We start from the raw sequence: 27591 nt of genomic DNA, 5'->3' as shown, positions 1-27591 counted from the left end.
TTTTCATCTAATACTATATGCCATAGGTCAACTATATTTGGTGTATGGAAATATTTTATGATCTTTATGTCAGTCGCACAGGTTTTATTTGACCGTGACCTCATTTTCACGGTTCATTGCACAGTGTTAAGTTTTGTGTTTTGGTTTATTTTTCTTAAACTATAAGTAATAGGTCAACTATATATGTTGTATAAAAGCATTGCTAGCTGTACATGTCTGTCTGGCATGGTTCATCTGACCTTGACCTCATTTTCAAGGTTCATTGGTCTATGTTTTGTTATCTTGGTTAATGTTAAGTTTATGTGACAGTTGTTATAAAGCTTAGCTTTATACTAAGGACTATCAACATAATATCAATGATTAGTATAGAAGGCGAGACATTTCAGCGTGTGCACTCTTGTTATATTATTTAGTCATTTGGTGATAATATAAAACAATTTCTACAAACTACAGTAAGATGATGTCTTTTCATATACTGATTTGCATGTTTTGTATAAAAAGCTTTTATTTCTATTTGGTACATTTTGTATTTGTTTTTATTATTTTTTTTAAAGCTATTCACCAAACTATGTACCAAATGGTGTTAATTCCTCTAATAGTGATTCATGGATGCAAGGAGGAATGCTCCAGATGTCAGCAGTCAGGAGGACATTTTGTTTATTGGTGACCTTTGACATTGGTTTGATTTTCATAATATGGGTGATATATACTCAGGTATGTTTCAACTCAAAATTAGATAATTTTATATAGATATCAATTGTTTTCGAGCCTGCAACTTTTGTCTCAAAAGCTAGACATATCTATAGCAATCCTACATTCTGTCTTGTTTGTTGTCATCATCAGCATCACAGTGTCCACAAATATTCACTCTTATTAAAGTTTTTAAAATTTTAATAGCTTTCTTTCTTAAGCTATTGTCTTGATTTCTACCAAACTAGGACAGACGCTTGTTTATCATTGTTTATCATGTTTATGATAATAAGATATAGTATCCAGAAGTAAATTTTGTAAAAAAAAAATCCTGTTTGTCCCTATTATACTTATAAATGGACTATTTTTTTCTGCCAGTTAACATTACATTCACTATGTGGTTAAAGTTTGATTTTTTTATAACTTTTTTTAACTATCCTGGATTTGTACTAATCTTGGACAGAAGATGTGGTATGATTGCCAATAAGACAACTCTCCACAAGAGACAGAATGACACAGAAATTAACAACTATCATAGGTCACTGTATGGACATCAACAATGAGGAAAGCCCATACTGCATAGTCAGCTATAAAAGTCTTTGAAAATGATAAATGTAAAACAATTCAAACGAGAAAACTAATGCCTAATTTTTGTAAAAAAAAATGAAGGAAAAACAAATATGTTACACATCAACGATTGACAACCACTGAATCAGTTTTTCTTCCAGTTAACATTACATACAGTCTGCATTTAAAGTTAATAAAAACTTTTATTAGATTCATAAACTTTCCTGGATATTTATACTACCGCAAAATGTTTGCGGTAGTATATTGGTATGCCGTCGTCATCGGCATCCGAAAATGGATGGTTTCCGGATAATTACTTTAGTATAAGTAAATAGAAATGAATAAAATTTTAACACAATGTTAATAAGCACAAAAGGAAGCTTGGGATTGAATTTGGGGGTTATGGTCCCTAAGGTTTAGGAATCAGGGGTCCAAAGGGGCCCAAAACAAGCATTTATCTAGTTTCAGGACAATAAGTTGTGTATAAGTATTTCAATTGCTCTGAAATTGTACCACGATGTTAAATTTATGAGTAGAAGGTTGGGATTTATTTTAAGGGTTAGGTGGCAAACAGTCAAGGAATAAAGGGCAAAAAAAGGGCCAAAAACAAGCATTTTTGTAGTTTCAAGACAATAACTTGTGTAAAAGTGTATGAATCTTTCTGAAATTATACCACAAGATTCCATACTACAAAAGGATGGTTAGGATTGACTTTGGGGGGGGGGGGGGGTTATGGCTCAAACCATTTATGAATTAGGGGCAAAAAGGGGAAAAACAAGGGTTTTTTTCTGGTTAAAGGACAGTTAAGACAATTTGAAAGCAGTGTACGAAAGGTAATCCAAAAGTAATATTTGAACTACTTCTCACTACTTTTAAATATGTGTATTTGAAATTTGCCAATACATATAACTTCAGTATTAATAAACTTCATTGGAAATTTTCCAATAACTTCAGTATAATAAACTTCATTGGATATTTGCCTTGCCAATAATTTTAGCATAATTGGAAATTTTCCAATAACTTCAGTATAATAAACTTCATTGGATATTTGCCTTGCCAATAATTTTAGCATAATTGGAAATTTGCCAATAACTTAAGTATTAGTAAATATAAATATTTGAAATTTTAACACAAAGTTTGAAACCACAAAAAGGAAGGTTTGGATTGATTTGGGGTTATGTTCCCTTAGTTTAGGAATAAGGGGTATAAAAGGGGCCCAAATAAGCATTTTTCTAGTGTCCAGACAATAACTTGTGGAACAGTGTGTAGAATTGCCTGAAATTGTATCACAAGTTTCCACACCACAAAAGGATGATTAGGATTGGAGTTGTTGAGTAATGACTCAATCTGTTTATGAAATAGGGGGAAAAAAAGTGGGAAAACAAGGGTTTCCTGGTTAATGGACAATTACTTTAGCTTTGTTTCTTTATGTTGGTACTCTTTGCATTTTTTTTGCTAGTTCTAATATGAATTTTCAAACTGTTTCTAGAAAATTATTATTGTCTTGAGATCATTATAGCTGTAAATTTATTTTTAGAAGTTACAATTAAATAATATTAATTTTAACCATGACTTTATGTCATTTTATATTTTAATATTTTATGATGAATTTAAATGAGTAGTTAATGTTGCAAACTCCATTAGAAATTTGAATTGAGATTATTTTTGAAATAATGGAAAGGGGTAGGTGAATAAAAATAAGGAAGGGGTGGGGGGTCACAATTTTTTTCAGAAATTAAAAAGGAAATTTCTTCAAAAATTTGTTTTCAAGCGATTAATTTTGCACAGCATAGTGTATTGCTCAAAAGCAAAAAAAGGAAAATGTTAAATAGTTTTTTTCCAACGTTAATTTATGTGGTTCATAAGTGTTTTTTGGTTTCTCGTTTTATATATAGATAAGACCGTTTATTTGAGAAAGAATTCATGACAGCCTTAGATTTTTTTTCATTTAACCATGGGTTGGGCATTTATATTCTTATTTTTTCATTTAACCATGGGTTGGGCATTTATATTCTTATTTTTTCATTTAACCATGGGTTGGGCATTTATATTCGATTATTTTACCCTGAGCGTTAGCGAGGGGTAAAATAATAATAATAATAATAATAATTCTTTATTTAAAGAGGGTTACACAGTTAGCTGTAAAGCTAATCTTCCCTGAGGCCCTCATGAAATACAATGAAATATAACAAACAATTACAAAATATCAAACAGACACACATACATGAATAATGAAATAAAAAATTGTTATATGAAATATACAATTTTCAAAACAGGTAAAAGTTACAAATTCATATATGACATGTATAGTATTGGCATCAACAATATCATAAGTTTGAGTAAGTGTGTAAAAATTATTATGCATATAAAAAACGCACAGCTTCTTTAATGTTCCATCAAGTAATTTTTTAAATCTTTTTTGAATGAGCTTGTACTTGAGGTTGATTTTTTCAGGGATATTGGTAAGTTATTCCATAAAATAGATCCTGAATATATAAATATTTCTTATAAAGCTCTGTTTTAGCTTTTGGAACTTGTAAATTTTTGCAAGAGGCATTTCTCAAACAATATTGGTTTATTTCTGGCATTTCTATAAACTTTTCAGTGAGATATACAGGGGCTTCAAAATCTTAAGGCATTTATGCATCAAAACTGATTTGTGGTATGAGATTCTGTTCTCTACTGTCATCCACCCAAGCTGTTTAAACAGTGGAGCTGATGATGAAAGTGGATTAGCATCTAAAATAAGTCTTGCAGCCCTTTTCTGCAATTTTATTATTCTGACTAGCTCATTTTTGTCAAGCCTTCGACTTTAGTCGAAAAAGCGAGACTAAGCGATCCTACATTCCGTCGTCGTCGGCGGCGTCGGTGGCGTCCACAAATATTCACTCTGTGGTTAAAGTTTTTGAAATTTTAATAACTTTCTTAAACTATACTGGAATTCTACCAAACTTGGACAGAAGCTTGTTTATGATCATAAGATAGTATCCAGATGTAAATTTTGTAAAAATAAAATTCCATTTGTTCCGTATTTTACTTATAAATGACTTAGTTTTTTCTGCGGGGAAACATTACATTCACTCTATGGTTAAAGTTTTTAAAGTTTTAATAACTTTCTTAAACTATCCTTGGTTTGTACAAAACTTGGACAGAAGCTTGTTTATGATCATAAGATAGTATCCAGATGTAAATTTTGTAAAAAAATAAATCCATTTTTTCTGTATTTCACTTTTAAATGGACTTAGTTTTTCTGCGGGGAAACATTACATTCACTCAGTGGTTAAAGTTTTTAAAATTTTAATAACTTTCTTAAGCTATCCTTGGTTTGTACAAAACTTGGACAGAAGCTTATTTATGATCATAAGATAGTATCCAGAAGTAAATTTTGTAAAAAGATAACTCCATTTTTTCTGTATTTTACTTTTAAATGGACTTAGATTTTCTTCCAGTTAACATTACATACAGTCTGCAGTTAAAGTTTTCAAAACATTTATTAGATTCATTAACTATCCTAAATTTTTACCAAACTTGGACAGAAGCTTCTTACAATCATAAGATAGTATCAAGAGGAATATTTTTATTGATGTTTTTCCTCATTTTTGTTGAGCCTGCGATTTACAGCAAAAGTAGGCGAGACACTGGGTTCCGCGGAACCCTTACAAATTTTTAGCACAACCACTCCAAATAATACAACAATAATCTATCAGTGGGAGAATATAACCATTATAAAATAATTTTCTTAGATCAATATTTAGAAATTTCTTGATTTTAGAGAGTAAAAAAATTCTAGATGATATTGATGAACATAAGTAATTAATATGACCTGTCCAGGACAGATTTGAGTCAATTCTAACACCTAAAAGTTTTTCAATTGATGATTTTTGAAGAATATTATTATCAATAGTTAGAACTGGATCTGCTTGATTTAAACGCAGCCTTTGTCTTGTATCTATAACCATACATTTCGTCTTATCCGAATTTATGAACATGCTATTTTCATGACACCATTTTTCAACACATTGGAGATCATCTTGTACTTTTAATTGCATATCACCAATAGTCTTTCCTGATGTATGCATAGTTGTGTCATCAGCATACAAGTCTGTATGGCAGTTTTTGATGTGTATTGGAAGGTCATTTATGAACAAAACAAACAAAATGGGACCAAGTATTGAGCCCTGTGGAACACCAAAATTTATAAACTTTTTATCAGAAAACTGATTATTTATATGAACTTGGTGTGTTCTTTCACTCAAATATGATTTTAAAAAATCAACAGTATCTTCATGGAAGCCATAAATTAGAAGTTTTTTTACATAGAATTTCATGATCAACAACATCAAAAGCTTTCTTAAAATCCAAGAGGACTGCCAAATTGATATTTCCATTATTCATTTCGTGTAGCCATTTATCAATAATATTAATGAGGACAGTTTGACATGAATGGTTGGTTCTAAAACCAGACTGGGAAGGGTGTAAAATATCAAACTTTGTCAAATATTTATACAGATGTTTCGATACATGTCTCTCAATTAATTTTGATAATGTTGGCAAAACAGATATTGGTCTGTAATTGCTAGCTACATTTTTTCACCAGATTTGAAAATAGGAGCTACTTTGGCATTTTTTTTTAAAACAGATGGATAAATACCAGTATCAATCATTCGATTAAAAATGTATGTTAAGGAAGATGCTATGAAAGGAGCACTAAGTTTTAAAATCTTTGGACCTATATTGTCAGTACCAGAAGATGTCTTAACATCTAGTTTAGTTATTTCAGCAAATAGTTCTGAAGGAATGATGAATTTATTATGCCTTTTTTTCAAGAATTTCATTTGTACATAGTTTGTCAGAGTATTAAAATTTGAGTTGCTTGGTGCCCTACTATGCCTTAATTTTTCAACACATGAGGTGAAATAATTATTGAACGTATTAGCAATTTTTTTATGATGGGTTGTTTTATGGTCTCCAGTTGTAATAAGTTCATGTGGTTTTGATGGATTAGATGGATTTAGGCTGTGAATACATTTCCATAGTGTCTTAGAATCTTTTGAGTCTTTTATCATATCATTATAATACTTCTGTTAAGATTTATCCATAATATGTTTTGTTCTGTTTCTCCAGAATCTATATTCAGCCCACATTCCCAGTGAGTGATATTTATCTCTCATTTTTCTTGCATATGAGATTTCTTTATTGTACCATTCAGGCTGTCTGTCTTTTTTTACCCTCTTTTTCATAATAGGGGCATGTTTATTTAAAATATTATTAAAAATGTTGTACCACATTTCAATACAAACAGATGGGTCATTTTCAAATTCAATATGTTGAAAAGGTGCACTTTTTAAATCTTTTAAATAATTTTGCTCATTAAAAGTCTAATTTCTATAAGTGATTGTTGAATGAGAATGTTTTTTATCATACAATTTCTCTTGTCTTGTCATACATATTGGATAGTGATCACTAATAGAATATTTAGAAACATGAGCCTCTTTAACCATGCTTAAACTTAAAATAAGAATATAAATGCCCAACCCATGGTTAAATGAAAACAATTCTACGGCTGCCATGAATTATTTCGATTCTAATAGAACAAATTTAGTAATTTTGCTATCCGTGAAAGCCCTATACATACGATACTGTTTTGGCTGTTTTGTTTTACCCAATTTTGATAATACATGTATTAGTAATATTATATTATTCAATGATAATTTTTTTTAATCGCATTTTTATACGACCGCATCGGCGTCGTCGTCGTCGTCGTCGTCGTCGTCCGGCGTCCGAAAACTTTTAGTTTTCGCACTCTAACTTTAGTAAAAGTGAATGGAAATCTATGAAATTTTAACACAAGGTTTATGACCACAAAAGGAAGGTTGGTATTGATTTTGGGAGTTTTGGTCCCAACATTTTAGGAATTAGGGGCCAAAAAGGGCCCAAATAAGCATTTTCTTGGTTTTCGCACTATAACTTTAGTTTAAGTTAATAGAAATCTATGAAATTTTGACACAAGGTTTATGACCACAAAAGAACGGTTGGGATTGATTTTGGGAGTTTTGGTCTCAACAGTTTAGGAATTAGGGGCCAAAAAAGGGCCCAAATAAGCATTATTCTTGGTTTTCGCACAATAACATTAGTTTAAGTAAATAGAAATCAATGAAATTTAAACACAATGTTAATGACTACAAAAGGAAGGTTGGTATTGATTTTGGGAGTTTAGGTCCCAACAGTTTAGGAATTAGGGGCCAAAAAGGGACCCAAATAAGCATTTTTCTTGGTTTTCGCACCATAACGTTAGTATAAGTAAATAGAAATCTATGAAATTTAAACACAAGGTTTATGACCATAAAAGAAAGGTTGGGTTTGATTTTGGGAGTTTTGGTCCCAACATAATAAGGGGCCCAAAGGGTCCAAAATTAAACTTTTGTTTGATTTCATCAAAATTGAATAATTGGGGTTCTTTGATATGCTGAATCTAACTGTCATGACTGTGTATGTAGATTCTTAACTTTTGGTCCCGTTTTCAAATTGGTCTACATTAAGGTCCAAAGGGTCCAAAATTAAACTTAGTTTGATTTTGACAAAAAATGAATCAGTTAGGTTCTTTGATATGCTGAATCTAAAAATGTACTTAGATTCTTGATTATTGGCCCAGTTTTCAAGTTGGTCCAAATCGGGGTCCAAAATTAAACTTTGTTTGATTTCATCAAAAATTGAATAAATGGGGTTCTTTGATATACCAAATCTAACTGTGTATGTAGATTCTTCATTTTTGGTCCTGTTTTCAAATTGGTCTACACTAAAGTCCAAAGGGTCCAAAATTAAACTTAGTCTGATTTTAACAAAAATTGAAATCTTGAAGTTCTTTGATATGCTGAATTCAAAAATGTACTTAGATTTTTTATTATGGGCCCAGTTTTCAAGTTGGTCCAAATCAGGATCTAAAATTATTATATTAAGTATTGTGCAATAGCAAGTCTTTTCAATTGCACAGTATTGCGCAATGGCAAGAAATATCTAATTGCACAATATTGTGAAATATCAAAAAAAAAATTAATTAGTGTTATCTTTCTTTGTCCAGAATAGTAAGCAAGAAATATCTAATTGCAAAATATTGTGCAATAGCAAGATTTTTTTTTAATTTGAGTTATCTTTCTTTGTCCAGAATCAACTTAAATCTTTGTTATATACAATATACAATGTATATTCACTTTTTACTACCAACTGATAAATTAAAATAATCTTTACCATTCAGTGATAACAAGCAGTTTTTTTACATCTTAATATTTTATGATGTATTTAAATGAGTAGTTATTGTTGCAAACTCCATTAGAAATTTTAATTGAGATTAGTTTTGGAATAAGGGAAAGGGGGATGTGATTAAAAAAATTGGGTTCAATTTTTCTCATTTGAAATTTCATAAATAAAAAAGAAAATTTCTTCAAACATTTTTTTGAGAGGATTAATATTCAACAGCATAGTGAATTGCTCTAAGAGAAACAAAAATTTTAAGTTCATTAGAACACATTCATTCTGTGTCAGAAACCTATGCTGTGTCAACTATTTAATCACAATCCAAATTTAGAGCTGAATCCAGCTTGAATGTTGTGTCCATACTTGCCCTAACCGTTCAGGGTTCAACCTCTGCGGTCGTATAAAGCTACGCCCTGCGGAGCATCTGGTTCACTTATGTATTTTCTTCCAATGTAATTTTATTCGTTCTGAGGCGAACAAGAAGCTTTAAAACGCCCTGTATTTGCATGCTTGCTTTATTTGTATAAATGTTTACCCAAACTTTGTAATTAAGATTGACATCTTCAAACAATATATATAGGCAAAGTTAAACATGATGTATATAATATATTTAAGTTTGATTTTTTGTTTACAGAGACATACTTGTGACGTCACCTTGTTTCGTTGCCATGCCAAGACAATAACATCATTTCGCTTAATTTTCATTTTATGAAATTTTACCATGAAATATAGATTGAAATGGACGTTGTTTATTTTGCTGTAGAATAGAGATAAATATATTGTATCTGAATCTTGGCCTACGTAAAATGGGGTTTTTGATGTCGAAAATTAAGAATATCTGGTAGTAAAAATAAGTTGGTCGTAACGCAGAACAGCCGTTTTTGTGTATTACTGCGTTTGCGCTAAAGGTAGATGTATAGTGATTATACCAGTTGACGATAATAGGACGTCATATTAGAATTTCCTGTTTGAATGGTTTTACACTTGTAATTTTTGGGGCCTTTTATAGCTTGCTGTTCGGTGTGAACCTAGGCTCCCTGTTGAAGACTGTACCTTGACCTATAATGGTTTACTTTTATAAATTGTGACTTGGATGGAGAGTTGTCTCATTGGCACTCATACCACATCTTCCTATATCTATTGAAAGAAAAATTGAAAACAGAAAGTAATGGGGCAAAGAATAGGTGGTGTGCGTTTTATTAGAATTGTAGGACATAAACTGGCCTTAAATTGAGAGAATGATATGGCACACATAAGAGAAGTTATCTCAAGAATAAATATACCATAATTTTAAAAATACAGAATGGGTATAAGGTTCTATCCAGTTGTAAGTGTAGACAAGTCTATGATATGTTTGATATGTTACAGTTATGCCAAAAATATAAATCATTAAAAGGTATGTACCAACTGTAATATAACCCACTCAATATTTTCTGTCATCACTATTCAACTTACATAATGCCAGTCAATTTATTTTGAATGTGTTACATAAGTTTTATGGTTATTTGATGCAATATTAGAAGTGACAATGAATTAATTATTAAACATTTTCATTTACAGTTACTACCAACATCAGGTGTTGATAATAGATGGGACCAGTTTATAGACCAAGTACAAAGATATGACATTAATAAATCACTATTTGATATAGTTGTAAGTACTGAAGTTACTCATTGCCCATTTTTGTCAAGCCTGCAACTTATGTCGCAGAAAGCCTGATATAGGGATAGTGATCATGTGGTGGCAACATTAGCTTACTTCCTCAAAGCTTTTAATTTAGTAAGACTTCCATTATCACTGAACTAGTATACATATTTATTTAGGACCAACTGAAGGACTCCTCCTGGTGTTGAAGTTTCTTACTGCATTTATAACCCATTGGTAGCCTTCGGCTATTGTTTGCTCTATGGTCAGGTTGTTGTCTCTTTGACACATTCCCCATTTCCATTCTCAATTTTATTTATATTCTAGAAGGTGGAAGACCTGGATGCTTCATACTTTAAAATTGAGAATGGAATAGGGGAATGTGTCAAAGAGACAACAACCCGCCCAAATAAAAAACAACAGCAGAGGGTCACCAACAGGTCTTCAATGTAGCGAGAAATTCCCGCACCCGGAGGCGTCCTTCAGCTGGCCCCTAAACAAATATATACCAGTCCAGTGATAAGGAACGCCATACTAATTTCCAAATTGTACACAAGAAATATATATAGATGCCTTATCACTACAAACTGCTCAGTCTGAAAAAACATATTTTGTGCTCGACCAATTAGGTTGAGCACAGATTTTACTTGACTAGCATGGCTAGACTCGACTAGACTACATTATTTCAATAGTTCTTAACTGTACTCAATTACGGTCTTGACTATACTTAATAAGTCTGATTCAGTGCTTGATAATCAATTTTGAAATGGTCTCGACGAAGGCTGAACCAGCCTTGACCAGTCTTGACCTTTAAATTAAGCCTTGACTGGCCTGATCAGCCCATCTAACTCAATGATATATTGATCTTAAAAAATACAGGTTATTTGGTAGTTTAAATCATTCAAGTTGCTGTGAAATAGATGTATCAATAGGTATAAAAAAAGAAATTTTCAGTTTTGATTAAATTTAGATAGTCATTTTAATTATTTCTATTTTGGTCTAGCGCGTCAGGCACAGTGCAACACAATTTGATGTCACGATATCTCAGTAGCACAAGTTCGAATCCTGGCCACGGAAGAACAAAAAATCTGCTAACACAAACTTACAGATCGAACATTGTTGGGCTGTTATTTAGACAAATTCTATATCTATATATATAAATATATGTATATGTCTGTCTGTGTGTAGTGACAACTGCAAATTATACCTTGTCCATCAGATTTCTTATGATTAAGAGGCCTGGTATTTCTTAATCATAAGAAATCCGATGGACAAGGTATAATTTGCAGTTGTCACTACACACAGACAGACATATACATATATTTATTTACAGTGATTGTATGCTTCTATTAATAGATTAGCATCCTGCAATTATACTGAAGAGATGAGTAGATGATCATTTCTGTACACTAAAAATAAATACTTCGTGTATTGTATCAGAGATGACCTTCTGCTGTTGTTTTTTTCTGTGGTCGGGTTGTTGTCTCTTTGGCACATTCCCCATTTCCATTCTCAATTTTATCCTTGTTTAAATCCTACAAGCAGGTAACGTCTCCCGAAACGAAAGCTTATTTTTGTCGAGCCTGCAACTTTTGTTGCAGAAAGCTCGACATAGGGATAGTGATCCAGCGGCGGCGGCGGCGTTAGCTCACTTCTTAAAAGCTTTATATTTTAGAAGGTGGAAGACCTGGATGCTTCATACTTTGTATATAGATGCTTCATGTTACGAAGTTTCCGTCAGTCACATGTCCAATGTCCTTGACCTCATTTTCATGGTTCAGTGACCACTTGAAAAAAAAGTTCAAATTTTTTGTAATGTTGAATTCTCTCTTATTATAAGTAATAGGATAACTATATTTGATATGTGCGTACCTTGCAAGGTCCTTGTGTCTGTCAGACAGTTTTCACTTGACCTCGACCTCATTTCATGGATCAGTGAACAAGGTTAAGTTTTGGTGGTCAAGTCCATATCTCAGATACTATAAGCAATAGGGCATGTATATTCGGTGTATGGAAGGACTGTAAGGTGTACATGTCCAACTGGCAGGTGTCATCTGACCTTGACCTCATTTTCATGGTTCAGTGGTTATAGTTAAATTTTTGTGTTTTGGTCTGTTTTTCTCATACCATATGCAATAGGTCTACTATATTTGGTGTATGGAATGATTGTTAAGTGTACATGTCTAGCGGGCAGATGTCATGTGACCTTGACCTCATTTTCATGGTTGAGTGGTCAAAGTTAAGTTTTTGAGTTTTGGTCATTTTATCTAATGCTATATGCCATTAGTCAACTATATTTGGTGTATGGAAATATTTTATGATCTTTATGTCAGTTAAGCAGGTTTTATTTAACCGTGACCTCATTTTCACGGTTCATTGCACAGTGTTAAGTTTTTGTGTTTTGGTCTATTTTTCTTAAACTATAAGTAATGTGTCGACTATATATGTTGTATAGAAGCATTGTTAGCTGTACCTGTCTGCCTGGCATGGTTCATCTGACCTGGACCTCTTTTTCAAGGTTAATTGGTCTTTGTTTAGTTATCTTGGTTAATGTTAAGTTTATGTGACAGTTGTAATAAAGCTTAGCTTTATACTTAGGACTATCAACATAATATCAATGATTAGTATAGAAGGCGAGACATTTCAGCGTGTGCACTCTTGTTATAAGCTAGAGTTAGAGGAGGAGAAAAGGTCTCTGCGCAATGCTAGGCGGTGTAGTCGTAGAAGTTAGAAAAAAGTACAGGTTCCAGCCCCGGTGCCGAGGAGGAAGTTACGAATCAAATCTACTCTAACATCGTTAGGTTTATTTCCTAGGCACTTTATACATATTCTTAGGCCTGGTATTTCTTAATCATAAGAAATCTGATGGACAAGGTATAATTTGCAGTTGTCACTACACACAGACAGACATATACATATATTTATTTACAGTGATTGTATGCTTCTATTAATAGATTAGCATCCTGCAATTATACTGAAGAGATGAGTAGATGATCATTTCTGTACACTAAAAATAAATACTTCGTGTATTGTATCAGAGATCCTTGTTTAATTCCTACAAGCAGGTAACACCTCCCAAAACGAAAGCTTATTTTTATAAGCTAGAGTTAGAGGAGGGGATAAGGTCTCTGCGCAATGCTAGTCGGTGTTGTCGTAGAAGTTAGAAAAAAATTACAGGTTTCAGCCCCGGCGCCAGTGAGGAAGTCACGAATCAAATCTAATCTAACATCATTAGGTTGATTTTCTAGGCACTTTATATATATAAATATATGTATATGTCTGCCTATGTGTAGTGACAACTGCAAAATATACCTTGTCCATCGGATTTCTTGTGATTAAGAAATACCAGGTGTTAGAATATGTATAAAGTGCCTAGAAAATCAACCTAATGATTTTAGAGTAGATTTGATTTGTAACTTCCTCCCAGACTGGGGCTGGAACCTTTTTTATTTAAGGCACTTTAAACATATTCTAATACCTGGTATTTCTGAATCATAAGAAATCCGATGGACAAGGTATAATTTGCAGTTGTCACTACACACAGACAGACATATACATATATTTATTTACAGCGATTGTATGCTTCTAAAAATAGATAAGCATCCTTTAATTATACTGAAGAGATGAGTAGATGATCATTTCTGTACATTAAAAAAGAATACTTCATGTATTGTATCAGAGATCCTTTTTTAATTCCTACGAGAAGGTAACACCTCCTAAAACGAAAGCTTATTTTTATGAGCTAGAGTTAGAGGAGGTGATAAGGTCTCTGCATAATGCTAGGAGTTGTTGTCGTAGAAGTTAGAAATAAAAAGTACAGCTTCCAGCCCCGGTCGATGAGGAAGTTACGAATCAAATCTACTCTAACATCGTTAGGTTGATTTTCTAGGCACTTTATATTTATAAATATATATATAGATTGCTGACAAATAAAAACACTTGCCTAATGTCCATCTCTAGATTCGCCTTCCATGACAAGGTAACACTACGACTATTGAAGTTACATATTTTTATATAGCAGATGTAGTCGTGTGGTCTAAAGAGCTGGAATCTCATTGATGGACAAAAATTTGTCAGCATAAAAATCTAATTCTAACACTGTTGGGTGTAATTTCCAGACTCATATAAGTATTTATATTAACTCTGTACCTCTAACACACTGAGATCCAGTGGGCATTTATATTGTATGGTTATCCAGCTTATTGCACTTTGCGATTCTTTAATCAAAACAAATATTGTGTTAGTTAAATAGTACAAGTTCAGGATTTATTCCTTTGTTTTTGGTCTCTCTCATTCAGTCCATCGGGTTCAAGAGTACGTAGTTTATCAGATGCATCCAGATTTCAACTTTAGGTGTCACCATTTTGGATTACCTTATTATTTGAAAGGAGGTATTTTTAAATGTGTACATGTCCTGTTCTTAAGATGTCTCATGATTGGCATTTCTTCCTTTGGTATAAAAAGACCGGTGATTATTAAGTCTAATGTTGAATTAAGTTTCTGTTTCACCAACATATATTGTAGCTTGTAAGTTCTGCAAGGAAGAATATAAATACTATTTTCCATTTTACAATTAGATGTAACATAGATGTTGTATTGCAGCGATATAAAAAGTCAGAATGCAAATTAATACGTTCAAACTCTTTTATGGTTATTTTAGTAACAACAAACAACTTTGTCAATTGGACCTGCTTTGATACGATAACTGCACTTGAACATTTACTATATAACATTTTTGTTCACTATGGAGATTTATATATCATCAAATAATTGTAATTCTTACTGTGCATCATAAACATGCTTGAAATGATAAAATTTATGATAAAAGAGATGATATTTCATTCCTATTGTTATTTATCCAGTTTTAGATGGTCAAAATCAACATGCAGACATCTTATATGTTCAGGTATTTCACATGAACACATTTATTCCAAAACCAGTTGTTGGCATGATAAGGGTTATGTTCTTCTCATATATTTTATGATGGTATGATACTAAACTCCCAACAGGAGGGATTGAGCTTGATTTTCATATGATGAAGGCATTTTCTTTCAATCAGTTTAATTGAGGTCTGGAGTTAGCATGCTAATTAATGGTCGCATATCCTTTGTTAATTTATATATCATTTTGCTCAGTTTCTTCTGGTACCTATATTCTGACATCTGACTATTAGAAGACTTCTTATAAACTCTGAGTTTTACAGTGCGTATTAATGTGTGTTTGTGTATTCTACATAGGTATAAAGGGAGAGAAGAGATTGCACTTAAATATTTAACCCTGCAGCACTTTTGCATCTGTCTGAAGTCAGGATCCTCTGGCTTTTGATAGTCTTGTATGTTTTTTATTTTTTTGGAGTTTAATGTGACTTTCATTTTTACTGAACTAGTACACATTTTTTGTTTGGAGACCAGTAGATAAGCCCACATGTGCAGGTTTTCTTGCGATGTTGAAGACTGATTTATGGTCTTTATCTGTTTTCTGCTCTAGGGTCAGGTTGTTGTCTATTTGACATATTCCTCATTTCCATTTTTTGGCATAACATGAACTGATCTAGCTGAGTTCGATTCATAAATTGCAAAAACAGTAAAGTTCTGGTTTCCTTTCCAAATTATGTGAATTATATGGATTAATCAATAAGTCAGTATTATCTAGACATTTGAGTTTTGAAAAGCCAGATGTGACATCTGTATAGATATGTGTGATTTTGAAAATAAGTAATTTATGTTTCTGAAAAAATTTATATTCAATGAATGTGAAAAAATGTAGAAATAATATAAATACATAAAACGTGTATAACTGAAATATGTTTAGCCAAGGAGTATCTAGTTTGTCTTTTCACAGAACATTTTAAAATCCCTATTAAGATTATATGCAATGTTTACGTGAAGAGAATATATCATTCTCAAAACATTAGACTTCAGATTCGCTGTCCAGAGTAATGACAAAATGAATGAACCGTATATATTGTTTTAAGTGTTTTATAGTTTTAAGTTCCCAATGATGTTCCTGTTTTTCAGATGCTGTCAACAGTTAGACTCACCCTGTTGTTACTAGCATATGCATTATTTAGAATAAATCATTGGTGGATGATAGCAGTAAGTTATACATATATATGTCTCTTTTTGATATTAATGCAATATTAATGAATTTGTTCAATTATTTTTATACAACTGCAAAATTTTTTGCAGTCATATATTGGTAGCACTTCATCATTGTTGTTAGCGTCATCCGAAGACATTTGGTTTCATGGCGAATACTTAAGTATGAGTTAATAGAAATCTAGGAAATTTAAACACAGGTTTATAACCACTAAAGAAAGGTTGGGATTTTGGGGGTTATGGTTCAGGAATTAGGAATAAGGGGCCAAAAAGGGGCCCAAATAAGCATTTTTAGAGTTTCCAGACAATAACTTGTGGAACAGTGTATGGATCTCTCTGAAACTATACAAACTTGTGGCACAAGTTTCCAAACCACAAAGGGATGGTTAGGAAAAAAAATGTTTTTTTGGTTGTTTTTTTTTGGGGGGGGGGGGGGCTGCAATTAGCAACAGCATTGTGTAATGCACAAAAGCAAAAAATTGAATATAAATTCAAATTATATAACCAATTCTAATTTGTCGACTACAGTTATTCTGTGTCAGAAACCTATTATGTATCATATATTTAAGGGCATCCGATACAGTTTCTCGATAAAATGTCATTTCCTTAATTTTTAAATATGTTGTAGGCCTTGGCGAGTTATAAAATAAAACACAAAATAAAACATAGGTCACCGTGCTCGTTTTCGAGAAAATTGAGGCTGAAAATTGGGGATTGGTGCAATTTTGCAAAAAAGTTAAACAATGTTATAAATTTTTTGGAGCAAATATTCTTTGTCGTAAATTATTAAGATCGGGTTCAATTTGAAGCTGTGATAAGTGACAATAAGGAAAAAAATAAATCCCTACACAAATGACTATACAAATTTTCAAGCTTTGCTTAAAATTGCGAACCAGATGCTCAAAGTGGGATTTTTTTAATCCAAAAAATATAGCAATAAAGTGTTTCTGAAAATGTCATTTTTATCATTTTTCTGCATGAACTGCATTTTGTCATGCTTTCTCCAAATATGAAATAAAAAATATATGTCACCGTGCTGGATTCTATGATAAACGCGATTTATCCTAAAAATTGCGTCCCCCCTTTGTAACCTCAACGTTAGCGCTAAAGTGCACGACGTCGTTGGCAGACTTTTTCGACGTAAACTTGAAAATTACCGGCAACATTTTTCAGATGTATAAAAATTGCTTGTAAAGAGCTTTCTAAAAATTGGTAATATTGTTTTCGGAAATAAAATCATGTGAATCATAAATACATCTCTTTGTTTGTGGTCTAAGTGAGAAACATCCCAAGAAAAGTGATTACGGACTGTTGATAATTTTTACGGCTTTTAAAATTAAAGACGCGGCAATTTAAAACTTGACATACAGGTTACATGTACTGTACACACTCGTGCATTAATTTATGTATTAATTTATAGCATATGTTGACCTCTAGATGTTGTTTTTTTTTGTTTTTGTTTTGTTTTGTTTGGTTGGCTGCTATTTTATTACAATACTTCTTTGGCTTTAAATTCTTCTATTCACGTTTCAGTAATCACTTTTTAGAATTTCACATTTATTCATAAAATTAAACTTTTATTCTGATCAATGATTACAATTGAATAAAATTGGGAGGCTCCTAAATATTTTTAAGTTCAGTTTTTATAGTTGACTATGCGGTATGGGCATTGCTCATTGTTGAAGACCGTACGGTGACCTATAGTTGTTAATTTCTGTGGCATGTTTGTTTCTTGTTAAGAGTTGTCTCATTGAAAATTATACCATATCTGTCAGAAAACAAAAACAAAATCTTATCAAGGAATATGCTAAAGGATGCTTTTGTCCAGAGAGATAAACCAGACCATATTTTGAAATTTTTGGATTTCGCAAAAACGATTGAATTAATAGCGAAAGGACTGGACATATTACCTATGCATAATTTCATTGGTAAATAACTATATATTATAGAATAATTTAACTAACAAGTATATTAAATTTTATGCAATAATTATTAATAGTTTCTTAGATACGGCTCGACATGTGAAAACCCCCTCTTTTTTCATAAACTCAATAACTCTAAAATAAAAGAATCGTCCCTAAAAAGTATACAGATCTTCAGATTCATGTAACTAAGAAGTGTGTAAGGTTTTAAGCAATAATCAAAAATCATTTTTGAGATACAGCGCGAACTGTGAAAAAACACCCCCTGTTTTAGTTACAAAGTCTTGTAACTCAAAAAGTTCACAAAAAAGATATACAGATCGTTTGACCATCATGAAAAAAACCAACCATATTTAGTTTAATGACTTTAGGATAATATGCTGTACCATTTTACGACGTACAGACGGACGCCGCACATTTGTATACCATAATACGTCCCGTCAAAATTTGTACGGGCGTATAAACATATTGTTGGCTATTGTCTTTATAATTTTCTGCGGAGTTCAGTATTTTTTGTCGTTTTACTTTTTGTTAGATAAAATACGTGTTACGTGGAGTAAATAGGAACTTTATTAAAGTTGTATCATTGTTGATATTAGCGGAATGCCATTATTTATCTAACATAAATGAATTGATCAGTTAGGAAGTTTACTTCTTGTTGTACCTAGATTTTCGGTATTAGTTTTAAAATATCATTGTTGGTTTTCCGTGCTGTAAAAAAATGACAGAAAATCGGAGCCGGACTAAATTGTGGATGATGAATGATAATAAAAATGTCCTATGCTTGAACAGAATATTTTTTACATCAATTTGGGAATCAGAATATGTTTTCAAGACAAATACTACTAGTAGTCCAAATAATTATGACAGTAAGGAAGGGTATATTAAATTTTTGCTTTGACGGTCCGCCTTCCTGTGACGCGTGAAAGAAAAAAAAATATAATAGCCTTTCAAGACGTTTGGATTAGTAAAATACCATACCTCCTCCAATCTTTTGAAGTGCAATGATCGTTCCATAAATATATTCCATCTGAATTTATTATTTTATTTTAGACAAAACTATATCATATGTAGGACATACTTCCTGAACATGCATGAAATATTTGCCACTTGACGTTAAGCAAACAACATTCAATCAATTTATTGGACATAGTCTTGGTATAAAGCTGGAATTTAAGGTAGCGTCTTTCTCATATTAAAATGATAATTGACATGCATTATATTAGTAACATCAAAAGGGTCAGTCATCTTGAGATTGCTAACTTTACGATAGTTAAATTTGTTGAAGATCTCACAGAAACAGTAATGTGTTTTATTTCTTATGATTTTATTAGACTGTTATCCTTTTAGAATCAAATGCACTAATATAATGGTGTAGAAGTTAGCATGCGGGAGAAACAGAAATTGGAGCATCGGAAAATCCACATTACGTTTCTTATTACGGAAAATTACACGCATTACGTCCCGCAAAAAGTGACGTTTTGCGGGAATCCAAACGCTTAACGTCGCGCCAAGAGTTAACTCCCTTGAAACTGTATCGGATGCCCTTAATTACAATCCAAGTTCAGACCTGTATCAAGCGCAAATATTGTGTCCAAATTTGCCCTAACTGTTCAGGGTTGGACCTCTGCGGTGGTATCCAGCTTTGCTCAGCGAAGCAATTTATTAGTTATTGCAATTTTTCTTTGCAAAGATAAAAAATGTGCAATGCAGGATGCCATTGGAAATCTGTTCTGTTATAAAACATGTACTTTTTTTTGTTTCGATTCAGATTACAACTACATTATCCTGCACATTCCTGCTGGCAAAATGTTTTGTGTTTAATGTAAGTATTTTTTATGTATGTTTTGTATTTCATTTCATTTTTCTTAAGGAAAGAGAGGCAGAAGATACAAGGGGCTATCAAAAACTGTAAGTCAAATAAAAATGTATTACACATTTCCAAAAATAGAAATAGTGAAAAGATATCCTCAATTACTAAACAGAAAACTAAAGGATAAGCAACAGGAAGACCCCCAAAAGCTGAGATGAACTCCAGAAGGGTCAGTTATGATTCCATGATAAATTGCCCCACTGGCAAATCGCCCCACACTTAATCGCCCCTCTTATGAAAAGGGTAAATTTATAATCCGGTATATCTATTATATCAAAGTCATCTGTTTTTGATTCAGATAAACAAATAAAATCATGTTAATGAATAATTTCAACAAATTCTGGATATTGCATCCTATTTCTTAAACCACTACAGTTTAATGATAACACATTACATATCATTTCGTTTATTTTGTCCCTTTTTTAATGTCTCTCTGTGGGGATCCTAGTAATCTTTGGGCATTTAAGAAGTGTGACGCCTCTTACTTGTCTGCCTTTGTTCTGGGGTAGTAAAGTGAAGCGGACTATTCAGTGCCGATACTGCATTGTGCCGATACTGCATTGGAATCCTCTGAAAGCAACATTTGTCTTTCACTGATTGCTGGTTAGTGCTTAATTATTCTTAATTCAAAGACAAAAGTAACAAATCCGGTAAATGCTATGATAACAAATAATGATTAAATAAATTTTCGTATTCTGTGTAGATTAGTTTTGGTTTAAGTGGAGCGAAAATTATATATTCATCTAGATATAAGCGATTTTCATGAAGTGGGGCAAGTTGGCAGGAGTAATGTTAACAGGATTTGGGTGATTTTTTTTAAAAGTTAGGCAAGTTGGTGAAAAAGTGAGGTGATTAGGTGTGGGGCGATTTGCCCTGCGTCCAGTCAGTAGTGCCTCCTCATTCCATGGCATCTGTAGTGTTATTCCAGTTGAAACTTGCGGAATAATAGCTTGTGATTGGCGACCATCAGTTGTATTATTTGGGAATTAAGTCTCCTTTGGAAGACTCAATTGTTGTTACCGTTTTGAAAAAAAACACTAAAATACTCGCTGAAAATGGGAAAAATTCACTTTATGTTGTTTCATTTAAAATTTCGCTGTTTTTATCAATTGATAGTTAAGGCTTAAATTAAAATATTGTTTGTTTGCAGTTTACTAACCGACCCTTGAAAATCCTCCCGACTGTGAAAATTTTATTGCTTTAAATTTGAAGAAAGTTTTTTTAATACTTCTATTGACGCGATCCGGAACTTTGGGTCCTTTCCGGAAATGATTTAAAGTCTGGGCCAATTACGCATTTCAAGTTCGGTTTTTCTTAGCTTCCCGTCAAGCGTTTATGTGACCATTTAATGATAAAGCACATGGAAATTGTTTTACAGGTATCCATGAAGTCACGGGGGAGTACTTTACGCTGTCGTCTCGTGTCAATTTTAAGACAAATAACAAACAAAAAAGTTTATTAGTAAACTGTTTATACAGATTCAGGCTCATGTAATGATGTGTGATGATATCATTGACGATGATGCAGCGGATATTCATAACTGACACGATAACCATTCTGTCTCTAACAAATCGGGTACAGAATCTGTGGAGCCTGACTTTATGGAACCAATTTCAGTGGTTAAATAATTCGACAGCAGCTTGAAGTATGGCATATTTTCTACAAATCGTTGTGAAAACGACAAAGATGAAACCACTCCTCCGTGACTTAAATCTTCATGGATATCTGTAAACACGTCTGTACGGAGGAAGGGCTCATTTGAAATGTTAATGGATATATAGATCATGCCAAATCAATAAGAAGCAACCCTAACTACACAAAGATGTAGAGAAAATGAATGGTTAGCTTGAAAAATAAATATACTCTCTCTATATTAAATCTATCTTCGACTGTTCGATTGCAATGAGTATGCTCCTTTAGGATAAGGGGGGGCTGCTCCACTCATTGCAATTATTTTCTTTCTTACAATATTAAATATACTCAAACTGTGTGGCCTGTGTGAATTCAATTAAAACATGTCCTTAGGAGCTATGCTGCCAATTTTTTTTATGCATTAAAAACATTTCAGTACAGTCTACAGACCATTTACTTTTAATGGGGTGCTATGGATTTCACCCCAAACTTTAGATTTCTTTGGTTTTCATTAAAGCCTGGCAAAAATATAACCTTATCACATACCCGTGTGTGGGGGTTACTGACTATCCTTTTGGGTATAACTGTGCCGACAGCACTTGCCAAATCATACCCTAGCTGTTCTAACCAGAAAACACTGAAAAACCTACCCTGTTCTAAACAAAAATATTTAAAAACCTACCCTGTTCTATACAAGCTCAGAAAATGTATACCCTGTTCTAGACCGTATAAAATAGATGCAGTTCTAGACCCGGGTTCTAGACTATCTTTAAACAGTTAAATAAGCGATCCTGTTCTAAACAAATACTTTGTTTAAAAAAAGACCCTGTTCTCACCAGAAGGGCATGAAAAAGAGACCCTGTTCTAACCAGCAGGACATGAAAAAGGGACCCTGTTCTAACCAGCAGGGTATGAAAAAGTGACCCTGTTTTGCGGCACACTCATACCACTAAAAATATAGGAAGTAACTCCCCCGGGATCACATATAATTAAATATTGTTAGAAATATGAAAACAGTCGAATGTCTTAATACTTTTTTTTCAAGTTGCCTTTTTTTCAATTGAGGAAGATTCAATGGTTATTTTTTTTTTATTAAAAATACACTCTTTAATATCTACATTTTTCTGATGAAAATACTCTACTCATGAAAACATTCTAGTCAAGAAGCATACATGTCTGAATATATTTCTTTAAAACAGTTCTAGTCATAATGACATTCCTTGTTTATAAGTGTTCCAGTATTTAATAATTACCGGTATACCATATTTTATGTCATAAATTGGATAATGACACTATGTTAAAGTTTCAGTTTTGGTTTAAAAGTTTTTTATCTGAAAATGCCTGTTCATTTGATGTTGGTTTTCAGCATGTCCAGTCCAGTGTTTGTTGTTTTAAAATGTTTTTTTTTCTTCACAAGAAACTTGGTTTAGTGTAACTGCTTGTTTAAACTGTATTTTGGCTGATAAAATAAAATATTTTTCCTACCTACCGACCCTTCAGTCTGAAGGTACAGTCGGAAAACTGCAAACAAACATATTTTTAAGGTTGGCCTAATAAGTGAACTTAATTTGAACTACATTATTGGTTCACTGTTATAGACAATTTATTCATCTTTCTTTTACTGGTTGTTGCAACAAAATATCTTCAGTGGTTACAAAGTTATGATAAAAAGTTGAATACTATGCGTTTGTTATGAAATTTTGTACTTTTGTTTTTAGCTTGCTCAGTGTAGTGATAAAAGAGAAAAATAAATCAAATTTATGCTATTATGTGTTTTGTTTTCTTTCTAGTATATACATTATCAAAAACTACCTCATTTATCAAAATTGCAGTACCCTAGCTGGAGATATATATGCCATCAAAGTTGGATATACAAATAAAGTGAAAAAATGTCTAGTCCGTAGACATGCATTCCCTAGTAAACTGGAAGCATAATTAAATTAATGTTGCATTGCTAAGTTCCTGTTCTTTTGTAGATATGAAAATACTACTAACATTTTTTTCTACCATCTATTAATAGAGGAAAAAATTCAAAAATATGTCAGAATGTCTTGTCCGTAGACACATGTCTTGTCCGTAGACATGTCTTTTTATCAATATTGCTTGGCTTTATGGGTCTTAATTAGTCCTATGAGTAGTCTAAACTTAGAAATATCTTATTTTTAATAAATAAATGGTAATTTAAGTGTTCTCAATTTTTGTAAAATTACTTTACAGGAGTGGATTTTAAAAAGTGTCAGATTATCAGTCATAAAAAGTATACTTTATTTTACTTCAATATTGTTTATTCCAGTTGCTGCATACCTTTAAAGATTAACTAAATCAAATGAAGAAAAAGTATTTCTCTCTCTCTAACTTTATCTTTTGCACTTCAGTATTAACAGCAGATGAGGAAGTGTCTACGGACAAGACACTAATCTTGTACATAACAAGTATTAAATTCAATTATTTGTCTGCTATGGAACTTAAATCTTATTTATAGGTGATGAAAGTTATCTATTCAAATTAAAACTCAGTATTTTCAACATAAATATAGTCACAATTAATTCTAACAGAATTTTTTTTTAACTGAAATTGTCTTGTCCGTAGACATTACCACAATATATTTGTATCCAATTTCCTTGAGTTCAGCCTAATTTGATAGATAAAATTTAAGTTATTTTTTCAAGAGAACACATTCAACTATGTCAAAATTGAGTTTTAATAATAGTTTGATTGTTTTAAACAGTCAGATATATGGATTTCAGTTAAAAGAATGTGTCTTCATTTTGGCTTAATCAATAAATTATTGAGATAGGTAAAGAATTATGGGTACACTTTTATATTTTCCAAAATTCAAAAAACACAGCTTAGAATTTAATTGGTAACTTTTAATCTTAACAATCATCTTTGAAAGCATTTTATTGAATATCAATAAAATGTCTTGTCCGTAGACATTATCAAAATGTATTTGTTTCCATTTTCCTCGAAGTTAAGCATCATTTGATAGATAAACCTGATAAAATGTATGTTTTTTTTTCAAGAGAACACTTTCAGCTATATCAAAATTAGGTTTTAATAATGCATTTCATTAAATATGAATACAATGTCTTGTCCGTAGACAAAACATATTAATTGTATTGCTAAGTTTGATTGTTTATTGTAAGAATATGCATCAAGTTATTTTAATGTTCTATACACCGAAAGAAAGGTTTTTTTTTGAAGTTTTGTTATTTAAAGATAAGTTTAGATACAGTTTTATCAGATAAGATTAATGATCAAAGAAAGCTACTGTTGTTTGAAATAACTGTGAGTTAAACATGTTCTTGTCATATTTTTTTTCAATTAAAATGTTTGATATTCAATAATTCTAAACATATTTTGTTGTCTTTGTCATTGACCAAAAATCTGACACTGGTGACCATGTCTTTAAGGCAACCATTAAAGAAAATTATACATTTTTTAAACACCATTTATTTAATAAGAAAATTAAAAATTTCTTCCAAAAACTGCATGTAATTATATAAATGCTTCCAGTGTTAGCCTAACGATGGCAATTTTTCATAATTTAAACCAATTTTGAACCAAAATATCAAAAGAGTTTTTCCCTGAGGTGATACTCATTTTTGACTTCATGTGAAACACAAAATGCACATCTGATAGTGGCTAGGCATGTTCCTCTTTAGTCTCTAAAAGGGGCTAGTTCTAGATCTATAGAATAAGCCTTAGAACTTGTTCATATCGTTTGCTTTCAAAGTTTTTTGTCAGATATTTTTGTTGCTATCAATGCTGAACCTCATATCAAGGCTTATGTTATAAGACTATGAAAGGGGTGAAAATCTGGGTTACAGCTAGGATTTAAGGGCAATGGGGCAGTGTTGAGATGAGGAGTTAAGTTGATCATGTTTAAAGATTAAGAATTGAAATAATTCAATAAATAAATGATTTTACTGGTTTTTGTCTTGCGTCAACAAAGTCATAAAGGTAAACTAAGGTAAAGTGTCTCTGGCAGCAATGTATTAGTTTGTGACTAGGTCAGTGTATAGGGACTTACTAATGGTAGCTAGGTCAGTGTATGGGGACTTATTAGTGGTAGCTAGGTCAGTGTATGGGGACTTACTAGTGGTAGCTAGGTCCGTGTATGGGGACTTAGTAGTGGTAGCTAGGTCAGTGTATGGTGACTTATTAGTGGTAGCTAGGTCAGTGTATGGGGACTTATTAGTGGTAGCTAGGTCAGTGTATGGGGACTTATTAGTGGTAGCTAGTTCCGTGTATGGGGACTTATTAGTGGTAGCTAGAGGAGTGTATGGGGACTTATTAGTGGTAGCTAGGTCAGTGTATGGAGACTTACTAGTGGTAGCTAGGTCAGTGTATGGGGACTTATTAGTGGTAGCTAGAGGAGTGTATGGGGACTTATTAGTGGTAGCTAGGTCAGTGTATGGGGACTTACTAGTGGTAGCTAGGTCAGTGTATGGGGACTTACTAGTGGTAGCTAGGTCAGTGTATGGGACTTACTAGTGGTAGCTAGGTCAGTGTGTGGGAACTTACTAGTGGTAGCTAGGTCAGTGTATGGGGACTTACTAGTGGTAGCTAGGTCAGTGTATGGGGACTTACTAGTGGTAGCTAGGTCAGTGTATGGGACTTACTAGTGGTAGCTAGGTCAGTGTGTGGGGACTTACTAGTGGTAGCTAGGTCAGTGTATGGGACTTACTAGTGGTAGCTAGGTCAGTGTATGGGGACTTACTAGTGGTAGCTGGGTCAGTGCTATTTTGTATGTAGTTATAGAAGTATTAGCACAACTGACTTCCTTGGCAGTTGGATAAGCATGAGCACATCTGACTTCCAATGGAAATTATTTTACTGGCAAATACGGGTCAATTGGATTGTGTTAACAATAATTCTAAAAAAAATCAACACTTTCTTCCTGGTTTGTTATGGTATGTAATGAAATAATGAAAGTCATTTAAAATGTTCTTTTCTATTTTATTGTAAAATTCTTAATATGTAGTGATTTAAAATTATTTGTTAGTGCAAAAGATAAAAGTAATTCATCCATTGCAAGGGTTTAAGTGGGTCTGGTTTAAGGGAGTCTTTAAATATCACTTTTTTTACTTTCAACCCTTGTTTAGTCAAATTTTATAGTAGCAGTTGTTTTAGTAATCAATTTTCACACCTTATAATGCCAAGTTGATTGGATATTGTCTATTGTCTATTTATATTTTATATATCCAATGAATGTAGGACTGAAAGTCTCGGGACAAAAAAGTCACGATTCAGTTTTTGAGATTATTTTCTTTGAAGAATAAAACACTTATTTATAAAAAAGCATTTTTGTATTTTTCTTGAACTATTGTATATAAACCAACTTTAATTCAGTGTTTGTCGTATGTTTATGTGTTACATATTTCTTTTTTTTTTCATTTTCGAACATAAATAAGGCCGTTAGTTTTCTCGTTTGAATTATTTAACATTGTCATTTCGGGCCTTTTATAGCTGACTATGCGGTATGGGCTTTGCTCATTGTTGAAGGTTGTTAATTTCTGTGTCATTTTGATCTCTTGTGGACAGTTGTCTCATTGGCAATCATACCACATCTTCTTTTTTATATTTGTAAACAAAATCAGTAACAAAATTAAAAAAGATTATAGAATAATTGTTATGAAAACAAAATGTCATAGTGGCTTCATCTTAAATTGCTTCACAGTGCCAAGAAATATAAGCTGCTTTGCTTTTGGGCCAATTGGCATTTTATTTGGGCAAAAAAAAAATCTTTCATTCGCGTCACAAACCATATTTCATTTGGGCCAAAACTGACCTCTTTCATTTATGCCAATATTACAGATAAGGATAAAACATATAAAAAAAAACTTTAAAAAAACTTAATGATAAAGGCAGTTTTTGTTTCCATACTTAAACATATTCCTTAGAAATCATG

The 27591-nt window shown here is 32.3% G+C and overlaps 1 protein-coding gene across 3 annotated transcripts in view; it reads left to right on the top strand.

Moving 5' to 3' along the window:
• The window catches only part of LOC139510174 (stAR-related lipid transfer protein 3-like), a 137639-nt gene that overhangs the window by 43043 nt on the left and 67005 nt on the right, over nucleotides 1–27591 (top strand). For all 3 annotated transcript variants that reach the window (XM_071296532.1, XM_071296530.1, XM_071296531.1), the window contains exons 3-6: nucleotides 555–714; nucleotides 10069–10161; nucleotides 16170–16247; nucleotides 19944–19997. In XM_071296532.1, coding sequence (XP_071152633.1) covers nucleotides 555–714; nucleotides 10069–10161; nucleotides 16170–16247; nucleotides 19944–19997 — 385 coding nt within the window. The remainder of the gene's footprint in view (nucleotides 1–554; nucleotides 715–10068; nucleotides 10162–16169; nucleotides 16248–19943; nucleotides 19998–27591) is intronic.

The sequence above is a fragment of the Mytilus edulis genome, chromosome 2 (genome assembly GCF_963676685.1).
Source record: "Mytilus edulis chromosome 2, xbMytEdul2.2, whole genome shotgun sequence".
NCBI classification, from domain to species: domain Eukaryota; kingdom Metazoa; phylum Mollusca; class Bivalvia; order Mytilida; family Mytilidae; genus Mytilus; species Mytilus edulis.
The sequence above is the reverse complement of the archived record's forward strand: the minus strand, read 5'-3'. Positions and strand labels throughout refer to the sequence as shown.